Source organism: Carcharhinus amblyrhynchos, chromosome 4, assembly GCF_965287045.1.
Source record: "Carcharhinus amblyrhynchos chromosome 4, sCarAmb.v2.hapA, whole genome shotgun sequence".
NCBI lineage: Eukaryota > Metazoa > Chordata > Chondrichthyes > Carcharhiniformes > Carcharhinidae > Carcharhinus > Carcharhinus amblyrhynchos.
The window spans coordinates 18342715-18368619 of NC_137327.1; the positions used below are offsets into that span (position 1 = coordinate 18342715).

General features: G+C 43.0%; 1 protein-coding gene across 1 annotated transcript in view; it reads right to left on the minus strand.

The window, feature by feature from the left end:
• Window positions 1-5833: 5833 nt before the first annotated feature.
• Window positions 5834-25905, minus strand: part of plcg2 (phospholipase C, gamma 2) — a 163862-nt gene continuing 143790 nt past the window's right edge. Inside the window, exons 25-32 of the mRNA XM_080186761.1 lie at window positions 24233-24338; window positions 23260-23475; window positions 19342-19466; window positions 18067-18181; window positions 15629-15802; window positions 14542-14630; window positions 10458-10681; window positions 5834-6659 (exon numbers count right to left, since the gene is read on the minus strand). Coding sequence (XP_080042887.1) covers window positions 6608-6659; window positions 10458-10681; window positions 14542-14630; window positions 15629-15802; window positions 18067-18181; window positions 19342-19466; window positions 23260-23475; window positions 24233-24338 — 1101 coding nt within the window. The 3' untranslated portion in view covers window positions 5834-6607. The remainder of the gene's footprint in view (window positions 6660-10457; window positions 10682-14541; window positions 14631-15628; window positions 15803-18066; window positions 18182-19341; window positions 19467-23259; window positions 23476-24232; window positions 24339-25905) is intronic.

The following is a 25905-nucleotide window of genomic DNA, read 5'->3' on the forward strand; positions in this document are numbered from 1 at the left end:
CTCATAGCAACAATTTCAGCCCTGGGAAATAGCCTCTGAGAATCCACCCTAACTATTCCTCTCAACATTTTATAAACCTTTATCAGTTCGCCTCTCAAACTTCGTCTCTCCAGGGAGGAGACCTAGCTCCCTCAACCTATCTTCATAAGGCATGCCTCCCAATCCAGGCAACATCCTTGTAAATCTCTGCACCCTCTCAATAGCTTCCACATCCGTCCTGTATTGAGGCGACCAGAACTGCGCACAGTACTCCAAGTGGGGTCTGACAAGGGTCTTACAAAGTTGCAGCAGTACCTTCCGACTCCTAAACTCAATCCCTCGATTAATGATGGCCAGTACACTATACGCCTTCTTGACCACATCCTCCCACCTGTGAGGCCGATTTAAGAGTCCTATGGACCCGGACCCCAAGATCCTTCTGCTCCTTAACACTGCTAAGACTCCTACCCTTGATATTGTACTCCTTCATATCCCTCATATTGAGGGAGTCCAGCGAAGGTTCATCAGAGTGATTCCTGGAATGGCAGGACTGACATATGAAGAGAGACTGGATTGACTGGGCTTGTACTCACTGGAATTTGAAAGAATGAGAGGGGCTGTCATAGAAACATATAAAATCTTGGTGGGACTGGACAGGCTAGATGTGGGAGAATGTTCCTGATGTTGGGGAAATGCAGAACACAGGGGTACAGCCTAAGAATAAGGGGTAAGCCATTCAGCACTGAGATAAGAAAGAATCTCTTCACTCAGAGTTGTGAAGTTGTGGAATTCTCTATCACAGAAAACAGTTGGGGCCAGTTCATTAGATGTGTTAAGAGGGAACTGGACATGGCCTTGTGGCAAAAGTGATCAAGGGATATGAAGAGGAAATGGGAGTGGGCTATTGAAAATGCATGATCAGCCATGATCATGTTGGATGGTGGTGTAGGCTCGGAGGGTTGAATGGCCTACTGCTGCACCTATTTTCTATGTTTCATAAACATTAAAATAGACACATGACTATATGAATGTTTCTTTATTTGCACGTTAAATAATTACAAAAAGCAAAATTCACAAAATGTTCAGAACTGTTAAGTTTCCTCTAAACTGTATTCATTTCACTTTCTTAGATAACTTAAAACTACCTAACTGCCCATGCATTGCTGCAAAATGGACCCAATGAATCGATTCTACCCAGTACAAAATCAAGGATTTGTGTCTTCCGTTGAAATTGATTTTCAGAACCACTTTAGCATCATTTGACTCTTCTCACAATATTCAAATGCTTCATCCAGTTTTGGAAAACCAACTACAATTTGCAGAATTAAAAGATAACACGATTCACGAGTTCAGAAAACAATTGGAGCAGACTATCACCCACTTGAAAAAAACATTGCCTCTCCACCGACCTATTCGTTCTGTAAAGAGAGGATGAAAGAATAGCCCATCCTAAATGGTTAAAACACTACAAAAATATACATTAATTGAAGTAACAGGAAACAACAAATGAGTCAAATAGTACAAAATGAAGAACAATATAAATACAGTTATTTGACAATTTCCTTTGGTTCAAAGGCATTATGTTTTAAACACAAAGTTATCTGCATTCCTGGATGTTTATTTAGAACCGAATTCTTTCACAGGCAGCGTGTATACCTCAATTGCATTCTTAAAATAAAACATTTTTAATGTATTTTAATGAAAAACTGGACAGGTAAGGAAAATAACACCAATGCGTGTGTACTGAAATACAGAACATACTGAAAATAACTCTAGAACTCTATTTGTGAAGAGAAATTACAAGTTGTGCAGTTTTTGGTGTATATCCTTTATTACATACCGACTGACTTATTGTGTCTTTCCAACATTTGTAGTTTCAGGTTTCTAGAATCGCAGTTTTTCTTTGGGTCATGCATATGGATTCTTATATCTGCAACAGTATGCTATCTCATCTATTTATACTGCAAGTTATACCGAGGCAGCACGGGTGGCAGGCACTGCTGCCTCACAGCAGTGGACTCAGATTCGATTCCCAGCTTGGGTCACTATCTGTGTGGAATCTGCACGTTCTGTGTGCGTTTCCACCAGGTACTCTGGTTTCTCATCCAAAGATGTGCGGGTTAGGTGGATTGGCCATGCTAAATTTTCCCTTAGTGTCAGGGGACTAGCTAGAGTAAATGCATGGAATTATGCAGATAGGGGCTGGGTGGGTTTGTGGTCGGTGCAGACACGATGGGCTGAATGGCCTCCTTCTGCATTGTCGGATTCTGTGATTCTAAGTTGGTATATCTATTCCAGCATGTCTCCCTGAACATACTACACTTAGTTAGCATTTTGTACAATATGAGTTATTTCCTCAATATTCAGCTTGAATAATAGTTGCTAAAATCTTATTTCAATAAACAGGATCTCAACATCAACTATGTGCACTCAAATTGGGGATGAGGAAAACAGTTCTAAATATTTTTCACATTAATCTCTGCAGTGAATGCCTCAGGCTCACAGCATTTTGAAAATTGAGATACTAAGGTGAAAATTCATCAACTTCCGTTCAACCCTATTAATGAAATCAGCAAATAGTGTGTGATTCTTAGTTCTATTTTTGAAATGCTGGAATAAACATTATCTTAGAATTCAGTGACATTAGCTTGCAGAATGGTGGGCAGCACGGTGACACAGCGGTTAGCACTGCTGCCTCACAACACTGGGGACCCGGGTTCAATTCTAGCCTCAGGTGACTGTGCGGAATTTGCATGTTCTCCCCATGTCTGCGTGGGTTTCCTCTGATTTCCTCCCATATTCCAAAGGTGTGCGGATTAAGTTGATTGGCCATGCTAAATTGCCCCTTAGTGTCAGGGGAATCAGCAGAGAAAAGACATGGGGTTATGGGATAGGGCCTGGGTGGGACTGTGTTGGTGCAGATCCAATGGGCCGAATGGCCTCCTTCTGCACTGCAGGGATTCTATGGTTCTACTTTAGTTTAATTCTATTTTAATATTTTAATTCTATGGAATTAAAAATAGTGACATTCAACAATTGCAGAATTTGCCAGTCAAATCTTTTCAGGACAATGTTCAAGAAGATACTTAAGGAAAATATATATTGCATTGTCTGTTTTATGTTTAATATTAATTTCTATGTTTCTAAGGACTGTATTTGCAGTCTCTTTTTAAATTAATTTTGTGAGACATGGACATTGTTGGTTGGCCAGCATTTATTGCCCATCCCTGGTTGCCCTTGACCTGAATGCTTGCTAGGCCATTTCAGAGGGCAGCTGAGAGTCAACCACACTCCTGAGGGTGTGAAGTCACATGTAGAGTAAGGATGGCAGATTTCTTTCCCTAAAGGACATCAGCGAACCAGATGGATTTTTCCAACAATTGACAATAGTTTCATGTGGATTCTTAATTCCATAATTTTTATTGAATTCAAATTCCAGCATCTGCCATGGTGGGATTTGAACCCGGGTCCCCAGAAAGTTAAATGAGTTTCTCGATTAATAGCCTAGCAATAATACCACTAATCCATCACCTCCCCTATAGTTTTTTGACACAATACAGGAAAGAGTTGGAGTTGCACTCCTCAAATTAAATTTAGCTTAAAACAAGAAAACAATAAACAGTATCTCCTGCATCAACTTGGCACACATTATTTGTCAGTATTGAACAGCCATTAAATTTCACATTATAAATCTCAAACTATCACCCTTAAAAATGCTACTTTAAAAAAAGTTGTTTCTAATGCAAAAACTAAAATAAGTCCAGAAGAGTAATTAGCTAAATGGCTTCTATAATTTTGCAAACATATAAAAATTCTACATATCTTTTCCACTACTTTGATTGGATTTCATTGTGATAATTTGGATTTCAAGTTGACAAAAATACATTCCCGATAATTACACAGCACATTTATACGTAACATATACATAGGACAAATAACTTAAAAGCATTTTGTTTTATAATGAAGACAATGCCACAAATATATATCGTGGAAAAAGTCACGTGTAGTTGCACAGTAAAAACTTTTAAAAAGAAATGTATGTACGATACGTACATGAGACTAGCAATTCTTCAACTGTGATTTGGATTTTTAATTAGAAAATAATTTCCCTTTTTGTGGCTGGAGGTCCTCTACAAAGCTACAGAATCTAGTTTTCATATATACTTGCAGGGCACATTTCCTCTGGTCACTTAGCACGAATACTAGTCACAGTGTGCAAATATGAGGTGGCATTGTGGCTTCACAAAGAAAGCATCACAGATTTGTCTGACGTACGCAGACCTATTGTATATTACAGAGAAAGACAAAATGTGTGTGCACGGGAACTCACAAACTCCTGAAAAAACAGTACTACAATTAACTGCTGCAGTGCTTTCCTTCTTGCTTTTAACTTCAAGGTGGCAGGACGAATTCCAAAATAGGCTTCTTATAATTATAACAGGCTTTTCAGGGAGAAAATATAGCAACATTCATCAGAAAATATATCACGAGCCACAAACACGTCACTGTCCATGTTAAATAACAGAAAACATTTTAGCATTAGGCAAGAGAAGGATATTTTGAAGTTGAATAAATTATCCAAAAGTCTAGATAGATTGTTCACAATGTGTCTTCTTCCATCGGAGATCAACTAACTGCGCAATATTAATAACGTACCGTTTGAAATACATTTATACTGAGGAGTAATATTGCTAGCAGGGGAGTTTTGAAGCTTTGAATGACAGTTTAAGTTAAGCAAATGTAAAATAGAAAAGTTTTTTGTGACGGTTGCCTCTTTAAGGACAACACAAGCAAAGGAGAGGTCACCTGGTCTGGGTGACCAATTGGGACTCAGATTGGGGAATCACTGCTGGGGGTTTAACAGGGGCACAGCAGAATAAGAATCACCTGAACTGGGTGACCAATCAGGAATCAGATACTTTGTTGTGTTGCCCTGAAAGGGTCAGTCACCACACCTTTAGAAAATGTTTCACTGTAAAAGGGAAAAAAAAACTCATAACTTAGCATGGAGCTATAAACTAATATGTACATGGAGGCTTGTAAATACAAAAAGGCAGTTGGCTTTCTGGACAGAAACATTGAAACTTTTAATATGGCTGATGTTTGGTGCTATGAATTTCCACCTCAGTCTTATGATGCTATCTGTTCAATAAAAAAAATCACTATGGCTTGTAATGCACTAATTAGCATTCATAACCTTGAAGATAAATTATATCATACAGGACTGTTGTCCGTTTCCTTCAGCGATGGAATCATGATCTGAGTTTTTAGTATATTGCAGTGTTTTTAAAAAATTCTTTCATGGGATGTAGGCATCGACAGCTGGGCCAGCATTTATTGCTCATCCCTAATTGCTTTTGCAGGGGCAATTAAAAGTCAACCGCTTTGCTGTGGATCTGTAGGCCAGACCAGGCAAGGATGGTAGATTTCCTTCCCTAAAGGACATTAAAGAATCAGATTTTTTTTCACAAAAATCAATAACGGTTTTAATTCAATTCAAGTTTCACCATCTGTTGTGATGGGATTTGAATGTGGGTCCCGAGAGAATTTCCGTGGGTCATTAATCCAGTAACAATATCACTATGTCACTGCCTCTCCACTGTTGTAGAGATGTGCTGCAATCCTATTGTGCAAACTGTGATCATAGCGATTCTGTCCATCATATTGCACTGAACCTAGTGAAGCTTAGGTAACATTTCAATGAATAAAAGCAATATTTTAGCAGTTGCTAGGATTGCCATTTCTCTGGTTTTGTACTGTACAATGGTATTAATTAATTGATGCCATTGTATGATGCAGAAAAAGATAAACCATTGGGGCCTTTTGTACTGTACCATTGTACAAAAGGCCCCAATGGTTTATCTTTTTCTGCATCATACAAAGGCATCAATTAATTTTCATTATCAACGAACATCTAAACTCATGTCATGTCCCTTCCCAAGACCAGTTTTTGAATTGGTAAAAGGGATCAAACAACAATAAAAGTAACACGTTTTCAATTTTGTGTGAACCTGCTACATGATATGTAATCTATGAAGTTAGTCGACGTTCTTGACATCTATTCAGATCTCAGTAAAACAGTTTACTTAGTTTCGTTTTAATAGTTAAACCTCAAGGGTAATCAGCAATAACTTTGATGTCTTGGGCCCTGTGTTCTTCTTACTTGTTGTTTCCGGAGTTCAGATTTGATAAATGAACTCAGCTTCACAGAAGAACAACATTGATTTGAAAGAACAAAGGCCATTTCATAAGGGGATAGAACTGCACTCCATTAGATTCTACAGTTACACCGAATCCTCATGAGCTTTTTCTTAACATTGCGTGTGAGATGTTTTAATTGACTGACTGTTGGAGGACGGATTTCTTTGAAAGTCTTCAGTGTCAATAGGCCATTAAATCAGGAGGGAAAAGAAACAGCTTTATGAAAGTGGGAAGATAGTCAACATTTTTCACTATTTTCCATGATCGCACTTGCCTGACAGAAATAATAACCAAGTATAGTGCAATAAATGTATTGGTCTGCTTTTAACAAGTGACTTCGAACTTTGCTGATCTCTTAGCCATCCTTTTTAATATGCATTGACATTCATCCTGGCATCAGGGACGGATGGCAAAGGCCCACCTTCTTTCATGTATAAAATTTGGTGCTATTGGCAGGTCTCTTTTCCCTGTCTTTACCTCTGAAAAAGGAAAACAGCAGAAAATCTCTTTGTTAGTTATTTAATTTAGGCTTCGGAAGCTCATTACCATAAACATTCAGCAAAGGATCAAACGTAAAACAATTTCAAAATTCTCACAATCTCTACCCCGCAAATGACAATAGTGTTTCTCCTTTTAAGGATGAAGAAAAGTTGGCCTTGTTCTTAGAGTAGAGAAGGTTAAAGGGATATTTTATGAAGATGTTCAAAATTATGGGGCATTCTGGAAGAGCAAATAGGGAGAAACTGTTTCACTGAATCATAGCAGAAGGAGGCCATTTGGCTCATCTACACTGACCATAATCTTACCCAGGACCTATTCATGTAACCCCACATATTTACCCTGCTAATCCACCTGACATTAGAGTCAATTTAACATGGCCAATCAATCTAACCTGCACATCTGCCGACTGTAGGAGGAAACCAGAGCACCCGGAGGAAACCCTTGCAGGCACGAGGAGAAACTCCACACAGAAAGTGACCCGAGGCCGGAATAAGCCAGGTTCTTGGCACTGTGATCCAAGGCCGGAATTGAACCCGGGTCCTTGGCGCTGGGAGGCAGCAGTGCTAACCACTGTGCCACCATGCTGCCCTTGGCAAGAGGGTCAGTAACTTGAGGACACAGACTTCACAGGTTTAAAACAACTGGCAGGTCAGTGAAGGGGGCGAGGTGGGAGGCGAAGGGAGGGGGGGATGAAGAGAAATTTATTACGGGCCTGAATTTTTTGGATGGTGGAGGCATGCCATCCCTGCCAACTCTACCTGCCCTGCAGCCAATATATACTCAAATGAGCTTTGATTGGCTGCAGACGGGACTTCTGTCCCTCACTTGGGTGGAAGTCCCACTTTACAGAGCTACTGGCTAATCTGTCTTTCAGTCCCTGCAGCGACAGCACTCTACTGGGATGAAAAGCAATTGCCTCAGCCTAAGTGCCATAGCTGCAGGAATAGGCAAGTATAAGGTGTCTGAAGGCTGGGAAGACAGAGAACTGCATGGAAAATAGAAGCAGGAAAAGCCCATTCAGCCCTTTGAGCCTGTTCTGCCATTCGTTTTGACCATGGTTGACCATCAAATCAATATCCTGATCCCGCCTTCCTCCCATATCCCTTGACCCCTTTTAGCCTGAAGAGTTATATTTAATTTCTTCTTGAAATCACACAATGTTTTGCCTCAACTGCTTTCTGTGGTAGTGAATTCCACACATTCATCACTCTCTGGGTGAAGAAATTTCTCCTCACCTCATTCCTAAAAGGTTTACCTCTTATCCTCAAACTATGACCTCTAGTTTTGGACTCCCCCACCATTGGGAGCATTCTTTCTGAACCCTGTCTAATCCTGTTAGAATTTTATAAGTTTCTATGCGATCCCCTCTCAGTGGGGGAGGGGGAGTAGGAGATCTCACTCATTCACCCTCCCCTTCCTACCTGGGATCTAATTTTGAGTCTTTCTGACCTTCCGCACTTAAGGGGAATGGGGTCCACCCTAGTTTAAAATCACTGTGTGGTCAGGGTAGGTGGGAATGTGGAGGCAATCCTGTCCCTTGCAGTTTCATACTTGTCCCGCCTATACGCCCAGTAGTGGGGGGAGTGTACAATTCAGGCCATGATCTGGAATGCTTGCCTGAAAGGGTAGTGGATGCAGATTCAGTAAGAACTTTCAAAGGTGAAATATTTAAAATCGGAAGAAGTGCAGGACCATGGTGGGACCAATTGGTGACTTCTTCAGAAAGACGGCATGGGTATGTTGGGCTGAATGAGCCTTTGCTCCATATGATTCAAGCTCATTTGAATATTCAATGTTGTTCCACCATGAAACAGTGTGCTGTGCATGGGTGCAATGAAATCCTATTACAATAATACAGATTATGTAAATAACTTATGTGGAATAAGGTTAGATAGATGAAAGATGGACAAGGAGAAATTTCTTCACCCAGAGGGTGGTGAAAATGTAGAATTCACCACCATAGAAAGTAGTTGAGGCCAAAACGTTGTCTGATTTCAAGAAATTAGGGGCTTAAGGACCAAGGGTTATGGGAGGAAAAGCAGGATCAGGATATTTAATGCGATGATCAGCCATGATCAAAATGAATGGGGGAGCAAGCTTGAAGGGTCAAATGGCCTATTCCAGCTTCTGGTTTCCATGTTTCTATGAGAAGACTGCATTTCACATTGCTGAACTCCTATTCAGAACACCTAAAGACTTTTCATTGGGTTGTATGGTTACACAATTTGAGGTCATAATAACCAGACACGTGCAGCTGACCACAAATCTTTGCTTCAGTATAATTGCACTTTGCACAGAAATGAAATTAGTAATATTGAGAGGCTGAAGATACAGATGCCGATGTATTCCTCCGCACATTAGTTTTAAACCTAAGTAGGTACGCAGTTTACAATTCATTTGATTAAAAAGTTATCAAGTATCTTTGTGAACAACATAGAAGGGAACATATCAGGGTAAAACCTGATGAGGAATTAAATGCAGATTCCATATTGATAAAGCCAGCAGCAAACATCATAGAAAAAACGTAATTTGTGCATTCATATCTACATACTTTTATTTATAATGTAATTGAAGTTAAAACAAATTTATGGCAAGGAGACAACATCATGGATCTCCCTTCCTGAAAGCACAGTGGGATACTTACCACTTGGACTGTAGTGGTTCATGACACAACTTTTAAAAAAGGGAATCAAGTGGTTCTGACTATTTGGGTGGCTGCTCACTGAATGCTGAATGTTTGCCCGTAACCACGGCAATGTTATGGACATTCTTCACATCGACAAAGCAGAGTGCCAAACAGAACCAATCTCACCAGAGTGGAAGGGGAGGGAGAGGAGGCAGCAGGGCACAGGGTGATGAGGTTTACTTTTTCAGAGCAGGTACCCAGAGTGGCAATGGGCCATCTCATTTCTATGGGGGCACTCTTTTTTCTCTCTCTCTGGCTACCTCAGAAGAAGAATGTCAGACTTGGTACCAAATAAGCTAAGAAAAGCAATTACCTGTGGACTTAATCAGAGCATACAGGGCACAGTTCCAACTTAAATAGACAGTCGGGGACCTGGGATATTAAAGGGCAGACCTACTTCCTGAAGCTGGCCGACACTTTGGGTGGCACAGTGGCACTGTTGTTAGCACTGCTGCCTCCCAGTGCCAGGGACCCGTGTTCGATTCCCAGCTTGGGACATTGTCTGTGTGGAATTTGCATGTTCTCTCCGTGGCTGCAGGTGTTTTGTCCGGGTGCCCTGGTTCCCTCCCACAGTCCGAAAGATGTGCTGGTTAGGTGTATTGGCCATGCTGAATTCTCCCTCAGCGTACCCAAACAGGTGCCAGAGTGCGCCAACTAGGGGATTTTCACAGTAACTTCAGTGTAGTGTTAATGTAAGCCTACTTGTGACACTAATAAATAAACCTAAACTTAAACAAGGGCACATCCCTTTCCAAATGGTGCCCACCACATTGTTGGGGCTAACAGAACAGGAAGGCTACTAAGGTCATTTTGAGAAATAAGAAATAGGAGCAGGAGTAGGCCATCTAGCCCCTCGAGCCTGCTCCGCTATTCAATAAGATCATGGCTGATCTCATAGTGGGTTCAGTTCCACTTACTCGCCCACTCCCCATAACCCTTAATTCCCTTATTGGTTAAGAAATAAAGCCTGTTACAGTTTTTTGTTAACACAAGCAAGTCTGAATCATCAGCAAAACCGTCTGCAAGAGATCAGTGATCACCCTTTCACTAGTTTCTTAGAAACTCAGGGTTACAGTTTTCATATACTTACCGCCTTTTTGGAACTTCCGGCAGCTGATCCCTCGGTCCTCCACACCTTCCGGTTTGTGTTACGTGAGAGTCGTATAACATTGAGTCAAATTGTCGTTGACGGGGTGCACTGCTACTGTATAAACCCTCTATAGTCCGTGCTCTAACTGGAGCAGTATCGTATAACCCTTCCACCGGCCGCTGCCGTAGCTGCTGACGTGAAGAGTAAAGTTCTTCTTCACCTTCCTGTGACAATCAAATAAAATGTTTTTAATGGAATTAGTCCAATCCAGCTAAAAGTCATATGGTCATATTTCAAGTATGTGGTTATGGGACAGCAGAATAACATAAATAGCCTAACACTAATTCTACATCATGTGTTTATTTTAGGTGGATAATTTCCCAAGAGTGTCGTTTCTTTACAGGAGAAAATGATCTCCATTTCACAAGGTCCTGAATTCACACCAGGATAGAATGAGATTGATTGTTAAATTAATAGCACTGCAAAAGAATAAATACATTTTCTTGTGCTAAATTTATTGTGGTGGTTTCCCTCATCATATAAGGTAGGACACAAACGTAGACAAATAATAAACAGTTTTAAAGTTTTTTTGTTGACACTGCTAGCCTCACAATGCCAGGGAACCGCGTTCAATTCCACCCTTGGGTGACTGTGTGGCGTTTGTAGTTCTCTTCAAGTCTATGTGGGTTTCCTCTGGATGCCTCGGTTTCCTCCCACAGTCCAAACACGTGCAGGTTGGGTGAACTGGCCATTGTAAATTGCCTCTTAGTATCCAAAGATGTGTGGTTAGGGTGGGGTTACGAGGGCAGGGCTTGGGTAAGATGCTCAGTTGGAGAGTTGGTGCAGATGTGATGGGCCCAATGGCCTCCTTCTGCACTGTAGGCATTCTATGATTCTGGAATATGAAATAGAACAGAATACAATCCCTACAGTGCAGAAGGAGGCCATTTGGCTCATCAAGCCTGCGCCGACAACAATCCCATCCGGGCTCTATCCCCATAACCCCATGTGTTTACTCTGTTAATTCCCCTGACACTAATTTATCATGGCCAATCAACCTAACCCACACATCTTTGGGTGCACCCAGAGGAAACCCATTCAGACACAGGGAGAATGTGCAAACTCCACAACGACAGTCACCCGAGGCCAGAATTGAACCCGGGTCTCTGGCGCTGTGAGGCAGCAGTGCTAAACAATGTGCCACTGTGAAATCTGACTCACTGAAATTTAAGTTCTTGCATTTTACTACCGTAATTAATTGACTTATTTTTTTTTCTATTGATTCACTCCTCTGCTGCTTGGACTGTCGAAATTATTGACTGATGCACAGGCATATTTAGTGGCTATCAGGGATTCTTACCGAACCCTGAATGTACATGTTATTATCATTCTGTATTTTTAATAATGATGGATTTGATTTTATTCACGTGATTATTATCCTTCTCAGTTAAAGATAAAACAAAACAAGGCAAATAAATACAGTGGTGAGTATTGATTAAGTGGAAATGGTATTAAGTAGGAAATTCTTGAAAACAAATGAATAGATGAACTTAGTAAGTGTATCCCAGCCTCTGAACAATTTAGCTACTCATTGATCTCAACTTTTGGCAATATTAGTGGACAAATACATTGATATAATATTTCAGTAGATTTTACTGGATCTGCTGAAAATAATGCCTATGTTGAAATAGTGAGCTAAGGAATGCATTTAGCACTTGTGCTGTGCTGTTACCAATAATATTTTCTAGACTAATAGCACATTGACCCTTATGTTAGATCCACTGGGCCTGAACTTCAGAAGCAACTCAGAAGCCCTAATTCACACTGACTTCAAATCAAAGTTAAATGGAGGAGAGTTTTGTATTTTACATTTAAGTGTTTTAACTGAACAGGCCAGAGTAATGTGCAACATCCTGAAAGAATGCAATATTCTCATTAGGAGGAAAATATCAGTAGCAAAGATATTAATATTAATCATACTCCATATGTTAACGGCTATCTTTCCACTCTTGCTGAAAGGTGCCTCATTGTCATTTGTATTTTGTCTATTAGTTAATCATTTTTATATTCTATGTTAGTTATATTAATTTGGATCATGAATCTTTGAATAAAAATGCAAATCCTATGTTAGAACTTGCGCTCTCTCCCCATCTAACTATGTTTCTTATGCATGAATCACTGTGGACTATTCACATCCTGAACAGTAATTCAGTGTAGGGGGGAGAATTACACACCTTCTGTAAAGTCTGACTGGATTTTTATTCTGTTGAAATCAATGCAATGAAAATTAGACATTCTGTAAAGTGCATCCGATCTGCATCCCCAGGTGTGGAAGATGAAAATCCACTCCTTGGTCTCTTTCCTATCCTTGAATTACAACAGTGACTACACTGGGGCTGGATGGAGTAGACAGGGAAAAACGTAGCCACTTGTAAAAAGGGTCAAGATCACAAGGGCATATAGAACAAAGAATAAACAGCACAGGTCCAGGCCCTTCGGCCCATCAAACCTACACTGATGCACAGTTTATATCCTTGTGTTTTAAGCAATTTGCAAAAAAGCAAATGTGGGGGGTGATTTTCCCAGAAGTACTGAATTGGCGGGAAAATGTTCTCGATCGCGACAGGTCTGACAGTTCCGCTTCTCATCTGAATCTCCGCACTCTATGCACTTAAGAGATCCCAGTCATGAATATCAGTGGCAATCCTCCCACCCCCTCTTCCCCCGGCAGACCCCCTACCCCCTCCCACTGACACCCCCCCCAACCCCCTACCTGGCAGATCCCCCCAGAGGCAGCCCACCCTCCCCCCGCAGATCCTCCCACCCCAGTGTGCCCCATTCGCTGCCTCCCCCCACCGCTCCATCCCAGATCGATCCCAATGCAGAGTGACAGCGGGAACCCCCCCACCCTCATCAATCGCACCTAGGCCCTTCCCACAATAGGCCCCATCCCCTTGGCACTGCCCAATGCCTGGTGGACAGTGCCAAGGTGCCCCATGGGCATGCACACTTTGCCCCTTGGGCAGTGCTAGGGGCACAGGTTGGCAATGCCGGGGTGCCCAATCCCAGGGGGCACCAGCCCCTGCTGCCTGTCCCCTTGGAGGCCCCGATTGCGCCCCCCCACCTCGTTTCATTCCGGCGGGGTCTCCCGCTAGCTCCCCCAACACTCCTGATACTTAACAAATCTACACATTTAAAATAGATTTTAAAAAGATTTAAATGACTTATCTGCCTTCCTGCCGGTTTTCAGTGTGGTCTGGCCGGCTCTGGGAGCTGCGCATGCATTCCCCGCGCATGTGCAAATCCCCATTCAAGGCCGCAAACACATGTCTCTCTGTTGGACTTGCCAGAAAAGTGGCGGGTGCGGATGGGAGAATCGCAGCCGTGATGTGAGATAAAAACCTTCTCACACTACGAGTGGCTCAGGTCTGGAATACACAGCCTGGAAGTGTGGTGGAGGCAGGTTCAATCGGGGAATTAGATGATTATTTGAATGGAAGCGATGTGCAGGGATAAGGTGAAAATGCAGTCGGTAGGCAGTCACGGACTGGAATGCGCTGACCCAGCCCTTGGCAGTGAACGGAGATTTGGCTGAGCGCTAGTTTTTCCGTTCGCACCGGCACAGTGACAACATCGGGGAATTCCAGCCTCGATGCTCGTTTGAAGAGCTGGTGCAGACACGATGGGCTGGATTTTGTGGCCTTACTCAGGCCAGACCAGAAATCCCCACCCGAGGTCAACCGGCATTTCCGTTGTCTGTTCCTCGCCTACTCCCGTTCTGTGGAGAAAGGGGACAGCAGGTTCCTGGCGAATGGGCTGAATGGCCCCCTTCTGCACTTTAATGATGGTGATTCCGTGATTTCAAAAGTACTTTGTTGGTTTTAAAATGCCTCCAGATGTGTTGAGGCCATGAAAGGTGCTATATAAAAGCAAGTTTTTTTTCCCTTTCAACACCCCCAGCTGGGTTTGGCCATCTTGGAAAACACTGAAATGAATTCATGAGCTCAGTAATAAATGTTTCAGGTACCAGGTTGAATATTAACATTCGTTAAGACAGAAGCAAATAAAAATAGATATTATTTACCACTAATTGGTTCACTTCACATTGGACTAAAAGAGCTGCTAATTCTATATCTTCATTGTAACCATTTTTAAGAGGAACCGATCGATAACCTGGAAAGATGGAAAATAAGCATTTACAGAATGTTCAAACTCCTCAACATTAGACTGTACGAGCATTCCAATTACACTGACAAACCGACACTAAAACTCTATGGAAATTAATTCCAGTGTTATTGAAACTAAAGCTCAGCTTGCTTCATATTCAGAAAATTCAAATAACTTTTAGTGTGAAAATTCCCCAGTTGCCACACTCTGGCGCCTGGTTGGGTACACTGAGAGAGAATTTAGCATGGCCAGTGCATCTAACCAGCACGTCTTTCGGACCGTGGAAGGAAACTGGAGAACCCGGAGGAAATCCATGCAGACATGGGGGGAACTCAGCGCAGATAGCAACCCAAGCTGGGGATCGAACCTGGCTCCATGGTGCTGTGAGGCATCCGTGCACCGCAACACCCCAGATACTTAGTAATAATTTGATACGTTTGGAGAGCCCTCCCCTTCATTAAAATACAGAATTAACAGTCATCTGGATGGCTGTTGGTGCATGCATGGGGCAACTTTCAGCCCATTAGAAGCTGAATACACACTGTCTCAGCTTTCTTTTGCAACCTGGGTTAACTCAGCAAGATTTTCTTTTTGGTTTAAAGTTTATTAGTGTCACAAGTAGGCTTACATTAACACTGCAATGAAGTTACTATGATAATCCCGTAGTCGCCACACTCCAGTGCCTGCTCGGGTACACTGCGGGAGAATTTAGCATGGCCAATGCACCTAATCAGCACGTCTTCTGGATTCTGGGAGGAAACCGGAGCACCCAGAGGAAACTAGCGCAACACTGGGAGAACGTACAAACAGTGACCCAAGCCAGGAATCCAGCTCGGGTCTCTGGAGCTGTGAGGCAGCAGTGCTAACCACTCTGTCACTGTGCCACCCACCCCAAGATAGCTATCTGTCCCAGCTATATCTGGTTAAACTATTATTGCACTGTCAAATATACAAGACTCCTTTTCTGATCTGCAAGTTCTGAGTTTCTGATCTGTAAAACTAACCCGTTTTAATTCCCTTGATGGGAAAAGTGGCATGAGCTAAAAAGTTAGGGTCACTGAACATGTCCTCTTCATACACAACAAAGCGGAGGAAAGCTAAAGAAGGATCTTGAATGACAAATTCTTCACCGGCTTCTTCCGCTCCTCCTGACCAAACTGGGTTAAGGCCATTATCATCTGCAATGCAAACAAGATGATTTAAATCACTCACTTATGTCAAGATACCTAAATTCTCTATCATTCCTGGCTCATTTTATTTAGCACATTACATTAATGCTCATATTTTGGCTTCTTAGAAGTAATGAAATGTATTGTTAATAACATGTAGTAACAAAGATTCTTTAAGAGATATCTTTGCTGCCCACCAGTTTAACCTGCTACCTTTTTTAAAGTTCAGAATTTGTGCTGTTGAGATCTTGGGTGGGACTTTCCGGCCACGCTCACCCCAAGGCTGGAAATTCCCACCCGAGATCAATGGACTGTTGCACGGTCCACCAAATTTTCTGTCCCACCCGCTACGCTTCCTGTGGCAGGCCGGGCGGGAAAATTCCACCCATTGATTTTTCATTCACTTCTGTTTGATATTCAGACACACACATAAAGAGGCAGCTACTGTCCTTGCCCTTCTACACGGTAGTGGTCATGTTTGGAAGGTGCTGTTGAAGGAGCCGTGGCAAGTTCCTGTTGTGCATCTTGCAGATGGTACACACTGCTGTCACTGTGTGCTGGTGGTAAGGGGATTGAATGCTTGTGGTTGATAGGGTGCCAGTCAAATGGGTTGCTTTGCTAAGGATTGTGTCAAGCCTCTTGAGTGTTATTGGAGCTGCATGCAGGCAATTGGACAGGTCAGGAGATATGTTAATCTCCTACTCTTGTCGTTACACTATTTAAATGATTAGTCCAGATCAGTTTCTGGTCAGTGATAATCCTCAGGATGTTGATGGTGGGGGAATTCAGTGATGGTAGTGTCATTTCCACATTTGCAGTTGTTCTGTTTTTATTTGTTAGTATAGCCACATGATAAGGAAAATAAAAAGACGCTCTGGTGTCGAACCAAACCACCTTAAGGTGGCATCTTCAACTCCTCAGTTTGAGCAGCAGTTTGGGAATCCTGCAATTGACAAAAGCATTCCAAAGGTTGGGAGGAGGAAGGTTCCTGTGTCATCTGGTTACTTCCACTCCGACAACTCTCCCCCTCCCACTCCGACAACTCTCCCCCTCCCACTCCGACAACTCTCCCCCTCCCACTCCGGCAACTCTCCCCCTCCCACTCCGACAACTCTCCCCCTCCCACTCCGACAACACTCCCCCCTCCCACTCTGATAACTCTCCCCCTCCCACTCCGACAACTCTCCCCCTCCCACTCCGACAACACTCCCCCCTCCCACTCCGACAACACTCCCCCTCCCACTCCGACAACACTCCCCCTTCCACTCCGACAACTCTCCCCCTCCCACTCCGACAACTCTCCCCCTCCCACTCCGACAACTCTCCCCCTCCCACTCTGATAACTCTCCCCCTCCCACTCCGACAACTCTCCCCCTCCCACTCCGACAACACTCCCCCTCCCACTCCGACAACACTCCACCCTCCCACTCCGACAACACTCCCCCTCCCACTCCGACAACACTCCACCCTCCCACTCCGACAACACTCCCCCTTCCACTCCGACAACTCTCCCCCTCCCACTCCGACAACACTCCCCCTCCCACTCCGACAACACTCCACCCTCCCACTCCGACAACTCTCCCCCTCCCACTCCGACAACAGTCCCCCTCCCACTCCGACAACTCTCCCCCTCCCACTCCGACAACACTCCCCCTCCCACTCCGACAACTCTCCCCCTCCCACTCCGACAACACTCCCCCTCCCCACTCCGACAACTCTCCCCCTCCCACTCTGATAACTCTCCCCCTCCCACTCCGACAACTCTCCCCCTCCCACTCCGACAACACTCCCCCTCCACTGTGCTTTGACAGCTCTTCCTCACACCCTACTTTTCATTCCCAACAGCCCTTCCCCACGCTCCTCTCACCCTTAACAATGATTAGGGTGATTTTTAAACATGAAGATGGGATTAGTGTGGGAGAACATTGAAGGAGCCCTGTTAACGATGATACACACTACAGGCACCTTGTGATGGTGCTCGGGAAAGTGAATGTTTAAGCTGGTGCAGGTTGCTTTGTTCTTTATGAATATCTGGTGGCTGCCATTTCTGTGCAAATAAGGCCTTGCAAAATATTAGGCAAGTTTTTAAAAAGCACTCATGGCAAATTAAATTTTGATTCATGTTACTGAAGTAATTTTATCCAAACGTCGAGACAGACTATTCAGAATGATATCAAAAAGCAAACACAGAAGTGAACATTGTGTGGTAATGATTGAAATAGTTTCCACATTGCCCTACATGTAGTTTCACACATCCCCGCGGACACACTTACTTATCACCACTGTTTTAAACTTCTTGTTCTCATTCTCAGCTCCACACAGTTCTATTTCTACAAATGGGCAAACGATAGACCTGCCAGGCTTGGGTAGATGGCGAGCACCGAGAAGCTGCAGAGACAGCGAGGACAATAAAGACATTACCAGAATGTCTAACAGATATCCAATCAACAGCATTGTAAAATCAGATACAGCATGAAGATGCAAGAACTTTATAATTGTCACCAGGAATCATTTACACAATTGCCCTTTGCACTTGTGATGGGGACACAGTGACTTCTGAGGAACTTTGCAGTCGTAGTGCAGTTTCACTTAAACACCTGCCTCACCTTGTAAATTTAACCAATGCCGTGTCACTTTGTAAGTTTTGCTGAGGATTTGCTAACACTACAGCTTTCACATCACTTTAATGGAGCTTCAAATGTGCAGCAAATGTGACATTACTCTGGTGTCAGGATAGAAACTCCGCACGTGATCATCTTTATGATCTCTCAAACAGAGTCAGCCTAAATGATGAGGTTGGCACTGTCACTGCTGCACGTATTAGGGAGCCATTCATAAACCTTAAGTCTTCACAGTGGCACACTCCTCCATTTGATCAATAATGTGTGCCTGAACTTTATATAGGTTGGAAAATAGGTTCTAACTCTCGTATAGAATGATACAGCACAGAAAGGGGCCATTCAGCCCATTCAGCCTGTGCCAGCTCGATGGAAATGCTTTCCAATTTGTCCCATTCCCCTGTTCTTGCCCCACCCAACACTCTGCAAATTTTTATTCTGCAAGTATTCGTACAATTCGTCTCGAATTAATAGTCTAGTGATAAGACCACTAGGCCTTCCCACAAATATATATATGCACAAATGTATGAACGTAGATATAGATGAAATAGAGTCATAGATGTTTACAGCATGGAAACAAGCTTTTCGGTCCAACATGTCCATATATTCACTGTTTTTAAACTAATGTCTGTGATTAAATGTTCTACTGGAAGTGAAAACAAATTTCCACTTCTGCGTGGACAATAAAGTTCTATTCTAAAATTTCGTAAGAAATATGTTTCTCCTGTCCTGTTTCCAACAATAATCAAAATAAAAGTGGAAACTTTAATCACGGTGCAGAGTCTTTTGGGCTCAGGTGATGCCTGGCACTAAGCAGTCATTCCTAGAACTGGGAGGTTTGACCAGACCAGCTTTTAATCTATGTGTTTGCGTATTATTATTGAACAGAGAATGACACAATACATCCCACTGTTCAATCACTTTCCTTACCTTAATTTTCACAGAATATGGTCGGTGTTGAATTGAATTGTCACTCCTCAGAGCCTCAGGTTGTAGCACATAACCAGTTCTCCCATTCATAGAAAACAAAGCCTGATTCAACTGCATGGGCTTATCTGTAACAGAGGAATGAAAATGATTTGTTGAATTACAGTATTAGGTACAATGTAGACGCTCGCTTTTATCAGTTGTGGTATAGACTGTAAGAGGAAGGAGGCAATGTGTACAGAGTGTTGGTTAGGCCACAGCTGGAGTACTGAGTAACTCTGGACACCTCACTATAGGAACAATGTGACTGCACTAGAGGCGGTACACAGAGGAGATGCTGCCTGGGATGGAACATTTCAGCTAGAAGGAAAGACTAGATAGGCTCGGATTGTTTTCTCTAGAGCAAAGAGGACAAAGGGGGGGAAATGATCGAGGTGTATAAGATTATGAGGGGTATGGACAGGGCGAGCAGGGAGCAGCTGTTCTCCTTGGTTGAGGGGTCAGTCACAATGGGGACCACAGTTTTAGGGTAAGGAGCCAGAAATTCAAGGGGATTTGAGAAAAAGCCTTTTCACTCAGAGCGTGGTGGGAATCTGGAATGCATTGCCTGGGAAGGTAGTTAAGCTGGAAACCTTACCACCCTTAAAAAATATTTGGATGAGCACTTGAAATATCCTAATATTCAAGGATATGGGAACAGTGAAGGAAAATACGATTAGCGCACCTTTAGTGATAGGTTTTGTCGATGCAGACTTAATAGGCTGAAGTGATTTTTCTGCTTGGTATGATGACTCTATGACTAAACCCTGAAATGGCTCTGTCTCAGATACTGAAAATATTTTAATGTGTGAGACAAGAGTCTCCATCACCTAGAGTCAGACAGTGCAGAAAAGGCCCTTCGGCCCATCGAGTCTGCACCCACAATAACTATCACTGAAGTTTTGGAGAACAGGGAGCCCAACATCACTTCTCCCTGGGAGGCTTGATGTTAATTCAATGCTATTCAGGTCCTAACCTGGACAACATCAGGCCTCCTGTTGGATTAAGCCTCCCCCATTAGGGTGGAAATCCCGTCCCAGAGACCAACTGGCCAATCACAGGTGGGCAGCTCTCCAGTACCAGCAGCCCAACGGGAGGGGTAGCCACTGTTCGTATATCACTCGGGCCTCTAAGAGGGATCAGTGACACATCTTTAGGTAGTTGCTGGAATTGGGGTGGTAGTGAGGAGCCGCAGAAGAGGGGGCTAAATGGACAAGGCGGGGCAGAAGCCAGGGTGGAGTTGAGGGCAGGGGGTAAAAGGGACATTGGAATGGGGGGTCCGCCTCCATCCCCCACCAAAGTCCCTTCTGCAGGGCCTGTGGACAAGGACCGCACACCCCACCCTCACCACCCATGATAACCACTGGAAATCTGTCAGGGTTTGCCTCTCTGGATGGTATGCTGGTTAAAACCGGCTGCGAAGGGATGAGGCCTAAGAACCCCTTAAAGTAGCTAAAGGGCTTCAATTGGTCTACAGGTGGGATGGCTGCCCTCCACCCATCCCACACAGAGAGAGGTTCGGGAAGGTGGTGGGGTACCTACCCTACATCCTCCCACCCTCTCTTCCACCTTCAAACATGCCTCGGGAGAAATTAAATTCCACTCCATAAGTATGAAGCTCGGAGATTTTCAACACACCGTGTCCTAGCCACAATTCTATAAATTCTATTAAGGGTGCGTAACAAAACATGGAATGAGAAAAGTTAATTACCTCCATCAATCTCACACGCCACGTCTAATTTGTGCTCTCATTTAACACCACGACAGAGCTGATTAATCAAGTAAAGCATTTTAAAACAGAAGATTAAGGTTTCTCCTTGCTCCCACAATAACCAAAAGGAAAATCTAAGCTCTGAAGCTAAACATTACAATTCACATTATGGAACCCTGATGCAGGCTTAACTGACTGTCCCAAGCATAACTGATGTTATTAAGACATTTATCAAACTTAACAGGACTTATACTTGTACCATTCTCATTAGCCTTTACCCAAAGATACTGAAAATATTGCTTTAGTCCAGTGTTCATCTTGTCTGAATACTTAGTGTTTGATTTTCTGCTTTGCATCCATTGTCACTTATTTATGAAACTACCTATAGTATTTCATAGTGCAACTTTGGCTTATTCTCACTCACGCTAATACAGTCTACCCCTATCATTCAAAGTATTTTGTTCAAAGGACAGATTTGCAGGAATCTGGGGAAAGGATAAGCGAGCACCATGCTTTTGGATAGTTCTTCCAAAGAGATATCATAGGCTTAATGGACTGAATGGCTTCTTTTGGGGTTGCATAATTCTAAGGTCCAGCAGCACAAATTAAGCAATGATAACAAAACAACATGGGAGATTTAATTTGCCTGGGTTCAATGTGAAACAACAGATAATTCACAACAAGCAACTTGGGGTGGCACGGTGGCACAGTGGTTAGCACTGCTGCCTCACAGCGCCAGGGACCCAGGTTCAATTCCAGCCCTGGGTTCTCTATCTATGTGGAGTTTGCACATTCTCCCCATATCTGCGTGGCTTTTCTCCAGCTGTGCTGGTTTCCTCCCACACTCCAAAGATGTGTGGGTTAGGTTGATTGGCCATGATAAACTGCCCCTTAGTGTAAGGGAGACTAACAGGATAGATGTTTGAGGTTAAGGGGATAGGACCTGGCTGGGATTGTGGTCGGTGCAGACTTGATGTGCCAAATGACCTCATTCTGCACTGTAGGGATTCTAACTTCAAATTAAGATGTGCCCTCTGTTGAGAACTGCACGTTTTTATGGTGCTCCCTTATTCTTTATGGAATGAGTTAAAAACTATCTTGGTGACAATTATTATATCAAATCTTCCGGTCTCCAGATCAGAAATGGACAGACATACGACTGAGGATGGGTGTCAGGACCCTGTGTATGTCTTTACCCACTTTAGCCACATTACCACCTGCTCACTTACCAATCCACCCACTTTAACCACTGCCGTAACTGTCCATTTACCCATTACTCAACCCATTCACAAGCACTGAGACTGGACGGTTAAATTTACTAAACAGCTGATGCTGTTAAAAAAATGCAGCATGTACTGTCTTCCCCAATTCTACTCCACTCCAATGAAATTCCTCGAGGGACACAGCACTGCGCATTTCTGTGAAAGCCGGGGTCTGAAGAAATCACAACAGTCCCCTGACACTAGGGTCAATTTAATATAGCCAATCAACCTAACCCACACATCTTTGGACTGTGGGAGGAAAACTGGAGCATCCGGAGGAAACCCATGCAAACATGGCGAGAAAGAGCAAACTCTACACAGACAGATCCAAGGCCAGAATTGAAGCCGGGTCCTTGGTGCTGTGGCAGCAGTGCCAACTACTGTGCCACTTCCTCTGTGAAGGTTGGGGCATTTTGTACGCTCAAGACATACACAGGGTCCCGACACCCATCCTCAGTCATATGTCTGTCCATCTCTGATCTGGAGACCAGAAGATTTGATATAATAATTGTCACCAAGATAGTTTTTAACTCATTCCATAAAGAATAAGGGAGCACCATAAAAACGTGCAGTTCTCAACAGAGGGCACATCTTAATTTGAGATAGACAGATTTTTAATCAGTAAAAGAATCAAGGATTATGGGGATAAGGTGGGAAAGTGGAGTTGAGGATCAGTCATGATCTCATTGAATGGCAGAGCAGAGTTGATGGGCCGAATAGCCTACTTCTGCTCCTACAACTTGTAGTATTTGAAGATAAGCATAAATTTACTATAGGCAGAGCAAAACCCGAAGTCACTGTACCTGGTCTTCAAAGATACATCTTGCTAACATTTGTTGTTTAATTCTGCAATACATTGGATCAAAATAACTCAAGGTCAACTGATTCATAATGAAAACTGTTAAGCACCTGGGGTTTGGAAATTCAGAGCTGCCATTTGGGATCCATGTTGCCAAAGAACAATTGGGTCGTAATTGGAAGAATCGATGCGTTGTCCTTTTGGATAAATTCTGGAGAGTTGCTTGCGGTTGTATTCTCGAAACTCTTTTGACTTTTGTTTGAGGATGGTTTCTACCTTGTTCTCTGCAAATGATCTCATTTCTTTGTAATCAGTGTTGTCTTTAGCTGCAAAGAAGGTATATTTGTGAGTAATCGCTATATACTGGGTATATCTATCCATCCTTTATACATGTATATCGCCCCTTTCATATTGCACTTCCTTTATGCCTCTATAGTTAAAAGTACGATTATTCCACTTACAAGGTTGGCAGAGCTTTCACCTTTGGAGGAAGTCAATGGTAATGAAACTTGAGTGGGTGTGTCATAGGCAATAATCTAATATTCAATACGAGTTGGTACACAATGGGCAATGATCTGATATCAAGTGGTGAGTAATGGGCGATGATCTAATATGGAATGGGTTTGGGGGAGGCGATGGCTTAATGGTATTTTTCCAGACTATTAATCTAGAAACTTTGCTAATGTTCTGGGGACCTGGGTTCAAATCCCGCCAGGCAGATGGTGGAATTAGAATTCAATAAAAAAAATCTGGAATTAATTTCTGACAGATTGGCAATTGTCAGAAAAACTCATCTGGTCCAGTAATGTCCTTTAAGGAAGGAAATCTATCCTTTTCACAGCATTACCAGTACAGTCGCACTTTGCGAGTTGCTCAAAAATAATATAGTGACAAGGATCGTTACAACTTTCTCTGTACAAATTAACCAATAGTGTCATTATTGTTCAGTTGGTACTAGGAAGGTGGGAAATATCAGGTAAACAATTCTGATGGGAGTGATAGCGAATGCCTAACTGGGAAAATGAGAGATACTTAGTTACAAATCTACCAAAGGATGACTCCTTTGCACAGAGAGTTAATTACCATTCACCAAGAATTCTCGAGACTTTGCTGGTCTGCAATATACAACTAAATCAGATAACTCTTTGGCGATCTGCTGCTTCCTCTCCATCTGATTTCGATTCTCCTCCTGTCAAAAAAGAGCTCAAATCAATGTTTGTTCCATTTACAGAACTTAATATCCCATGATCAAACAACAAACACATTTTATACATTAATCTGTCTCTTCAGCCACAAGTCTATTCCAAATTTTACTTCTCTTTTAACCATCTTCTACAAAATATATGGAACCAATATTAATTACTTCTTCTCTGCGCAGAATTAACTCTAGTACTTTGACAAGTATCACATGCAAAGAATGTTGCTAGAATGAGGATTTTTATCCTGGTTAGTTATTTAATCTTCCTTTTATTTTTCTACATGTGTTTGTTTCCCTCTCGTTCAGTGATATTGGTGATCATATCATTAGTTTATCAAGAAATTTAATCTTTGCTCTGGGGTCTTGGGATCCTCTTGGGAAGAGTGATCATTGTATGGTGGAGTTTCTGATGCAGATGGAGGAGGAGAAAGTGGGTTCCCGGACGTGTGTCCTTTGTTTGAACAGTGGGGAGTATGGTAGGATGAGAGAGGAATTGGCGAATGTTGATTGGGGGAGTGTGTTGGATGGTAGGTCTGCTGAGGAACAGTGGAGGATCTTTAAGGAGATCTTTCTTGGTGCTCAGCAGAAATTTATTCCGATGGTTAAAAAGGATCGTAGGAGGAAAGGTAATCAGCCGTGGATAACAAAGGAGGTGAAGGAAAGTGTTAAATTAAAAGCGGATGCGTTTAGAGTAGCTAAGAGTAGTGGGTGAGAAGAGGATTGGGAGAGGTTTAAATGTCAACAAAGAATGACAAAGAAGTTGATAAAGAAGGGTAGGAGAAACTATGAAGCTGGGCTAGCGCTTAATATAAAAAAGGATAGCAAGAGTTTTTATAAATACATAAAAAGGAAGAGGCTGGCTAGGGTGAACGTTGGACCCTTAGAGGATGAGAGGGGGGACTTAGTGGTAGGGGATGGGGAAATGGCTGAGGCCCTGAATAACTTTTTCGTTTCGGTCTTCACGGAGGAGGACGTGAATAATTTGCCGGGTGTTAGCGATGGAAAGATGGTAGGAGTGGAGGGCCTGAATGACATTATTGTTACTAGAGAGGCGGTGCTTGACAGACTGGAGGGAACTGATTGTGGACAAGTCCCCAGGACTGGATGGAATGCATCCAAGGGTTCTGAAGGAAATGGCGGAGGTGATAGTGGATACCTTGGTGATTATTTTCCAAACCTCGCTGGATTCCGGGGAAGTGCCGGAAGATTGGAAAATGGCTAATGTTACGCCGTTGTTTAAGAAGGGTGGCAGGCAAAAGGCGGGAAATTATAGGCCGGTTAGTTTAACGTTTGTTGTAGGAAAAATGTTAGAATCCGTGATCAAGGAGAAAATAGCGAGGCATCTTGAGGAGAATTGTTTGGTAGAGCAGACGCAGCACGGTTTTGTTAAGGGGAAGTCGTGTCTGACGAATTTATTGGAGTTCTATGAGGATATGTCTAGGGCGGTGGATAGAGGAGAGCCGGTGGATGTGGTCTTTCTTAATTTTCAGAAGGCGTTTGACAAGGTGCCTCACAAGAGGTTATTGCAGAAGGTCAGGGGGCATGGAGTTGGGGGTAG